This window comes from Netta rufina, assembly GCF_964035555.1.
Source record: "Netta rufina genome assembly, chromosome: 18".
Taxonomy (NCBI): Eukaryota; Metazoa; Chordata; class Aves; order Anseriformes; family Anatidae; genus Netta; species Netta rufina.
Genome location: NC_140142.1, coordinates 3,239,358 through 3,248,047, shown reverse-complemented (window position 1 = coordinate 3,248,047; position 8,690 = coordinate 3,239,358). Strand labels below are relative to the sequence as shown.

General features: G+C 50.2%; 1 protein-coding gene across 1 annotated transcript; it reads left to right on the top strand.

Annotated features, from left to right (window-relative positions):
- Positions 1–2,061: 2,061 nt before the first annotated feature.
- On the top strand, positions 2,062–2,976 carry LOC311216197 (olfactory receptor 14C36-like; the record flags this gene model as incomplete). The annotated part of the gene is made up of 1 exon (XM_084297743.1): positions 2,062–2,976. One exon carries the CDS (start codon positions 2,062–2,064, stop codon positions 2,974–2,976), a length of 915 nt encoding a protein of 304 aa, XP_084153869.1.
- Between the last annotated feature and the right edge of the window lie 5,714 nt (positions 2,977–8,690).

Genomic DNA, 8,690 nt, shown 5'->3' with positions numbered 1-8,690 from the left:
AACAATTGCACTGTGCATAGTTTGTTTTGTGCATAATAATAATAGCACTAAAAATAATTACTATTACAATTCTTTCTCTACCATTTCAGTCCTTTCAACTGCCCTGACCTCAACCGATAAGCATGAGGGGGGGTTGGGGTGAGCTAACAGCTGTGTGGTGCTGAGCTGCCTGGCAGGTTAAAGCACAACATGTTTGACAACCACAGTCCAACAGCGCAAATCACACTTCTAAAAATCTTGTGTTCAGAGAGGAGCAGTAGATGATCAGTTCAGTCTGCCTCAATGAGCACACCCTAGCAGAGACCCTGCTGCCTTGGGGAGCTGTCAGCCCTGAGGCCTTGGGGACACCTCGAGGGAGCCCAAGGGCACAGAGCAAGCGATGCCATGGTCGGGTGCTGTGCTGCTGAGCTGGGCCGGGCTCCTGGGCACAAGGGCAGCTCCTGACAAGCGCTGCAGAGAGACAGCTGTGCCCAGGAGCAGCTCCTCTGCACAGCGCAGCAGGGCTGGGGGCTCTGACCGCAGCTGGCACACAGAGAGGAGAGAAGGAGAGAGGGCTTGGAGGCACTGAGGAGCGCAACAACAGAGGGCAGCGTGTGGCAGGACACATCTGCAGGCTCTTGACACCGTGAGGCTCTGGCAGCAGGGCACTGCAGGTGGGGTTGCCAGAGGGGTCTTCTACAGCTGGCACATCCAATGGCTGATAGCATCTGGCAGGGTCGTTGTCTCTATTTCTACAAAAATGAGTAGAAAATGCTGTATAGAATAACATTTATGATTGCATATTTCAAGAGGAAGACCAAGAGAGGGGGTACCTGAAAGGGAAGAATTTTTCTGTAGCCTGTGCTTGCAGATTCCTGCAGTGGAGGGGAGACATGGTTTCATGGTAATGGATTGACATTATTGTAGTGGAGACTGAGACTCCAAGAGAATTTCAGTGAGAGTGCTGGTTGTCTGCAATGAAGTTCATAAAGTTCCTTTCCACACCTCAGCCCAGAAACTGCATCAACATCATTTTGTGTTCCTCTCAGGTTTTATCCTAGATGATCTTTAAGAGCTGCAAGCTCCCCGATTCCTAGTGCTGGGAGACATCCCTGTCTTTGGGAGGTCTCTGCCGGCTTGAAGTGAGCACAGATCATTTGCAATGAGCAGAAGCTGCATTGTCTGCAGGCAGAGCTGCAGCACAGGAGGGTCTGCTGAGTTTCCGTCTGTCCCTCCCTGGCCTTGCCTCCCCTGGCAGCAGCACGCTGGCATTCCTCCTGGCTCCTCCAGCTGGCCGTGCTGCTGCTGGTCTTGTTCCCAGGCTGGCTGGGGATGGGGGTTTCACATGCCCAGGTAGTGAGCCCTCGGTGTGCTTGAGTGAAGGGGAGTACGGGGACAGGGTGAGGGGTGTGGAGATGGGCACTTTGAGCCTGGATTCCTCTGCTCTCAGCAGGGTCTTTGTTCTTTTCAATCAAACATGTGAGTAGAACTTTCCTGCAGCTCTCACAGGGCAGCTGAGACCGTATTTCATGGACAGACTGGCTGTCATACCTGAAGAACACTGTGCACTAAAGTGACAGTCCCTTTTTCTCTGATAATGATCTACAAGGATTCCCTTTGAGTCCAGTAGAAATAACCAGGGTTTGTGACTTGGAAACACTCCTCAGGAGTGGTGGGACAGCTGAAACAAAAAACTCAAAAAACAAAAATTTAAAATAAAATTAAAGAAAAGCCTCCACAACTCTGCTTTGCAGTTTGGTGAACTGGGAGCAACACCGGGGAAAACCTCTTTGAGATCAGGATGGAAGAGAAACTGACATTTCCCCATGTTCCTCTTCACCTCTTTCTGTAGGACAGGACTGATTCCTGCATTGCCCACAGTAGAGCCCCCTGTTTCAACAGACACCGTCAGGCAGAATGAATCAGGATGCATGAAAGGGATCTGCCAAATGTCTGCCAGAAAGTGCACAATAAAAGTGATGATTTTAAATGAGAAATGGAATTAATTTTCCTCTGATGCATTTCTTGTACTTTATTATTCTCATCCTCTTCGTTGTTCAGGACCACATCCCGAAAAATCAGATGTCCAACAGAAGCACCATCACTGAATTCCTCCTGCTGGCATTCGCAGACACGCGCGAGCTGCAGCTCCTGCACTTCGCGCTCTTCCTGGGCATCTACCTGGCTGCCCTCCTGGGCAACGGCCTCATCCTCAGCGCCGTAGCCTGTGACCACCGCCTCCACACCCCCATGTACTTCTTCCTCCTCAACCTCGCCCTCCTCGACCTGGGCTGCATCTCCACCACTCTGCCCAAAGCCATGGCCAATGCCCTCTGGGACACCAGGGCCATCTCCTATCAAGGCTGTGCTGCCCAACTCTTTCTCTTTGCTTTCTTGGTTGGAGCAGAATATTACCTTCTCACAGTCATGGCCTACGACCGCTACGTTGCCATCTGCAAGCCCCTGCACTACGGGAGCCTCCTGGGCACCAGAGCTTGTGCCCAGATGGCAGCAGCTGCCTGGGGCAGTGGCTTTCTCAATGCTGTCCTGCACACGGCCACTACATTTTCCCTGCCCCTCTGCCACGGCAATGCTGTGGAGCAGTTCTTCTGTGAGGTCCCCCAGATCCTCAAGCTCTCCTGCTCAGCTGTCCACTTCAGGGAAGGTCAGCTTCTCATGTTTAGTGCCTCTTTAACCACTGGATGTTTTGTTTTCATTGTGTTGTCCTATGTTCAGATCTTCAGGGCAGTGCTGAGGATTCCCTCTTCCCAGGGCCGGCACAAAGCCTTTTCTATGTGCCTCCCTCACCTGGCCGTGGTCTCCCTGTTTGTCAGCACCATCATGTTTGCCCACCTGAAACCCCCCTCAATCTCTTCCCCATCCCTTGACCTGGTGATTTCATTTCTCTACTCGGTGGTGCCTCCAGCAGTGAACCCCCTCATCTACAGCATGAGGAACCAGGAGCTCAAGGATGTCTTGAGGAAACTGATGCCTTGATCTGTTTCACAATCATGACATTGCCCTTCTTCTTCTGCTTCATTTGGTTGTTTTGCTCAGGTGAGCAGCTGAGCTCCACCACAACTGCTATCTGACTCCCCAATCCCCTTCCTCAATGGTAAACAGGAAGAAAATATGAATAAAAGGGCTCAAGGGTTGAGGTAAGGACCAGGAGATTAGTTTACAGTTATCATCAAGGGAAAAACAGACTCAGCATAGGGAAATTAGTTAAATTTACTGCCTATTACTAGCAAGCTATAGGATTGAGAATCAAAGAAAACAAAATAAAAACAACTTCCCCCTATCCACCTTCTTCCACCTCCTTCCCTCGAGCATTGCAGGGGAATGGCCAATAGTGGTTGCGGTCAGTCTGTAGCACTTCGTCTTCGATGTTCCTTCACAATCACTCTCTGCCTCTGCTCCATGTGGGGTCCCTCCAACAGGATGCCGTCCTTCCCAAACTGAGCCCACGGGGGCTGCCCACAGGCAGCAGCTCTTCAGGAACTGCTCCCACATGTCTCCGTACCACAGGGTCCATCCCCCAGAAGCAAACTGCTCCGGCATGGGTACCCCACAGGCGGCAGATCCCCTCAGACCCCCTGCTCCATGTGGGCTCCTTTCCACGGGCTGCAGCTCGGGTCCAGGGCTTGCTCCTGCGGGGGTTCTCCATGGGCCGCAGCCTCCTCCAGGCCACATCCACCTGCTCCATGAAGGGCCTCTCCACAGGCCACAGCAGAACTGCTGCTGAGTGCCTGGAGCACCTCCTGTCCTCCTGCTGCACTGACCTTGGTGTCTGAAAGGCTGTTTCTTACTCCTCGCTCTCCTAGCTGCTGTTGAGCAGCATTTTTTGTTTGTTTGTTTGTTTTCCCCTTTCTTAAATCTGCCCTCACAAAGGCTCAAACAACATCGTTTATTGGCTTGGCTCTCAGGAGCAGGTCCCCTTGGAGCTGGCTGAAACCAGCCCTTATCTCACATGGGGCATCTGGATTCTTCTCACAGAAGCCACCCCTGCAGCCCCCCAGGTAACATTGCCACGTAAACCCACCATACCCATCCCCGGAGGTGTTCGAGACCAGGTTAGAAGAGGCTCAGGGCAACCTGATCTAGTGGGTGGCATCCCTGCCCATGGCAGGGAGTCAGAACCAGAGGATTTTTAAGGTCACTTCCAACCCCAGCCACTCAATGTTTCTATGACATCCCTGCCTGTTCTTTCTAACTCAAAGCTGTGGTTGCCTGGGTTTTTGCCAAAGCCTGGGAGATCCCTGCAAACTCTTCTAGCTTCTTTTAAGTCCTGTTAATAATCCTCAGTCACCTAGGATGTCCTGGACCCAAACCTGCTTCTGTCTTTGCCAGAAGACAGAATTCCTCTGTCCCTCTATCCCAGAACTGAACTCCACATCCTCTTTCCCCTGCTACCCTCACATCAAACCTCAAGGTCCTCACCTTCAGCAAGGCCATGCTATGCTCTTTCAGGCCTTCTTAATGCCCAGAACACACTTACTGCTCTGCACTCACCACTCTGTCTGGAGGTCCCACATGTCTTACACTCCTTCCCCTCTCCCCCTGCAGTAGTGGCACCTCACCACAGGAGATTCTATCATCTTCAAGCTCACAGGTGTTTCCAGATGGATGTAGCCCAGCCTTTGAAACACAATGCCACTGCCAGCAGTGGTCTTTATCCCCGTAACTGCATCTGTGCCCAGCACGTCAAACCCCTTCAAAGACAAAACGGGGCAAAACCCCTTCAAAAACAATCAATGCCACTCCAGCCTCTGTGAAAAGCCCTGCAGTCACTCCAACCCCTCTGACAGACCCTGCAGCTACTACAGCATCTGCAAAATGCCCTGCAGCAACTCCAGCTCTTTTTCTGGGCCCTGTGTCTGAGCCAGAAAACCAAGCTCTGTCTGTATCACTTGCTCCTCTATGCAAGAAAAACTAATGGATGTGAAAGTCAGTTAGTCAGAAGACGAGGCAGGCTTCAGAAAAGCTGGGCCATCATGTGAGTAGGAGGACGAAGAGAAAGAAGTCATAAGAGCATCAGTAATCACACGATCCCTATCCCTCTGCTGCTCTGGTGCTGGGAGAAACGGCGCCCCTCTCTGGAATTAGAGGGCAGGAAAGGAGATACAGTGGATACACACGATGTGCCACCCTATGCTTTTACGGGTGTGACCATGGAGAGGACATGAGAAAGTGGGATGGAAAATCTACCTCCAGCCTTGAGGCATGGGTATGTGAGTGGCAAGGAAAAACAATCACTAAAAGGGGTTCTTAGAGAACTGCTGCTCCAATTTGCAGCGGGCTGTCCTGCAGACACAGTACTGAATACTATGAGCAGGACTAGAGGGGCTGTGCCTCCAGCCAGGGGGAGGAAGGGGACAGTCGGGTTTATTGGACTGTGGGGATTTGATGGCCTTGCACATCAGACCCACAGAAGTATCAGGAGCTAGTGGGCACCACTGCACAGTGAACCCTAATGCCATGAAGCTAAGAAGGTCGAACCCATTTGTATGTCTGCAGTGACAGGGGGATCCCAACACTGAACTGTACTGGAGGCTGAAGTGTGTCTAAGTGGGAAGGAGTGGCAAAAACATTATTGGCACTGGCCCAGAGACTCTGTGCATCCTTGGAAGAGACTGCTTCAGGAGAGGATAGATATTTCAGGGACCCAAAAGGGTATCGGTAGGCTTTTGGCATAGCTGCCTTGGAGACAGAGGACATTATACTGTTGTGGGGTTGATGAGGACTGAAGGACAGCTGGTGCCAATCCCTACCACAACCGTGCACCCGAGTAAGTATAGCAGCAACCGAGTGCACTAAGAGAGGCCTAGCGTGGCCTGAATGAAGTCCCGCAATTCTGAGTGCTGCCATGCCAGCAGCATGATTCAGAGAATCAGGAGATTGGCACTTTGAGCCCGGATTCCTCTGCTCTCAGCAGTGCCCAGGTTCTTCTCAGGAGAACCTCCTTAGAGCAATTGCCCTGCAGCTCAAGGAGACACAAGCAGAGAACAAATGAAGGAGCAACCAATGAAGGAAAGGGATCTGCCAACTCTCTACATGCAGTATGGCAAATGGTTTGAGAGGTTTAACTGAAAAAATGAAATGTTTTTCCTCAGATAATCCTGATATATTATCACTCTATTTCTGTTCCTTTAGCAGGAAAACATACACAAAACAAGCAAATGCCCAACAGCGGCTCTGTGAGTGAGTTCCTCCTGGTCGCATTTGAAGACACACGCGAGCTGCAGCTCCTGAACTTCGCGCTCTTCCTGCATTTCAGCATCTACCTGGCTGCCCTCCTGGGCAACGGCCTCATACTCAGTGCCGTAGCCTGCCACCACCACACCCCCACATACTTCTTCCTCCTCAACCTCAGCCTCCTCGACCTGGGCTGCATCTCCACCACTCTGCCCAAAGCCATGGCCAATGCCCTCTGGGACACCAGGGCCATCTCCTTTCGAGGATGTGCTTCTCAGGTCTTTCTGTTTGTCTTCTTGATTGTATCAGAATTTTATCTTCTCACCATCATGGCCTATGACCGCTACGTTGCCGTCTGCAAGCCTTTGCACTATGGGAGCCTCCTGGGCAGCAGAGCCTGTGCCCAGATGGCAGCAGCTGCCTGGGGCAGTGGCCTTTTCAGTGCTGTCCTGCACACAGCCAACACATTTTCCCTGTCCCTCTGCCATGGCAATGTTTTGGACCAGTTCTTCTGTGAAGTCCCCCACATCCTCAAGCTCTCCTGCTCAGATTCAGACTACCTAAAGGAAGTTAGACTTCTGGTGGTTAGTGCATGTTTAGCATTAATTTGTTTTGTTTTCATTGTGGTGTCCTATGTGCAGATCTTCAGGACAGTGCTGAGGATGCCCTCTGAGCAGGGCCAGCACAAAGCCTTTTCCACTTGCCTCCCTCACCTGGCCGTGGTCTCCCTGTTTCTCAGCACTGCCATAGTTGCCTACTTGAAACCCCCCTCCATCTCCTCTCCATCCTTCGACCTGATGTTGTCATTCCTTTACTCAGTGATACCTCCAGCAGTGAACCCCCTCATCTATAGCATGAGGAGCCAGGAGCTGAAAACTACACTGAAGAAACTGATTCTAGTGGTAATATTTACTTAGCAATAAATTGGCTATCTCACTTTTCTAATTTACCTCAAGTTAATGTCAGGGAATTTGTGACCTCTAGGTATAGCATTTGTCCTTGTTTCTGTTCGGATAGTGTTAATTTTCCTCCTAGTTGCTGGTAGGGTGCTATGTTTTGGCTTAGGATGAGAAGAGTGCTGATGACATGCTGATGTTTTACTTGTTGCAGAGCAGTGCTTACACCAAGCCAAGGACGTTTCAGCTTCTCACTCTCTCCTGCCAGCAGGCAGTCTGGGGGTGCAGTGGGAGCTGGGAGGGGGCAGACCCAGGACACTTGACCCAAACCGGCCAAAGGAACATTCCATACCATCTGACGTCATGCTAAACAATATATAGGGGTGGCTAGCAGGGGTGGGAGGGCTGGACTGCTCGGGGTTAGGCTGGGCATCAGTTTGCGGGTGGTGAGCAATTGCACTGTGCATCACTTGTTTGTACACATTATTAGTAGTAGCACTATTATAATCATTGTTGTTGTTATTATTGTTATTATTATTTTCCTGTCTTAATAAACTGTCTTTATCTCACCTCACAGGCTTCACTTTCCGTTTCTCTGCCCCATCCCAGAGGGGCAGGGGGGAGGGTGAGCGAATGGCTGTGTGGTGTTTAGCAGCCGGCCGGGTTAAACCACAATAATCCTTTTTAGCACCCAACGTGGGGCTCGAAGCATTGACATAACGACAGATCTGACCAGAATGTGTTAAACTAAAATTGGTATAACCATTAGACCTGCATAATAGTTGCTAGTCACAATGCTGATTGCTTTAATATCAAGTCTGCTGCACCTGTTTTCCAAACTGAGTTTTATAGCACATTACTTTCTGTATGTGCTCCCTGCCATGCTGTTTATACTTTCCGGGCCCTGGTTTAAGATCGTTATGGTACTGTGTGGTGTAACAGTGGCTTATGACATGAGGAAATTTCTGGTCATGACCGTAACCTGGTATTTGTACTCAGCACTGTCGTCAACTCTGTACTTTGGAAACCATATCTTGGAAACTATTAGCAATTACACCTATTGCCTTTTTTTTTTTTTTTTTTTTTTTTTTTTTTTTTTTTTGTCAGGGAGACAATCTGTGGAAGGGAAAAAAGGAGACATTTTTTCCTACTCATTCAACCTTCCTTCTCCTTCACCTCCCTCTTATCCTCCGAGCTTGGTACGATAGTTCTCCAAGATGTTGAATATCCTTGGGACACTCAGATGAGCATGATCTTGTTGTTACGTCTCCTGAATGCGCTTCAGGTTTTGTTTAAGGTTAAACAGCCACTTAGGAATTTTATCCAGAGATCTGTCCTGAGGCGGGATACTTGTGAGTGGCAGGGAGTGTGGGAGGATACGGGCAGGTTTCTAGAGCAGTGGGCACCTCCAATGTTTTGGAAATTCTCCCCTGAACAACTGCAAAATCCTAAAAAATGGGTAGAATGCTTGAAAAACGGGTGTCATGACTCTGGCAGTTCTAAAGTGACACAAATCACTGTAGTGTGCTGGGGTCTGGCCCATGCCTATTGAGCTGCAGCTGATACTACTACCAACTTAGTGACAGACCCTGCGGCCACTCCAAGTCCTGTGACAGACCC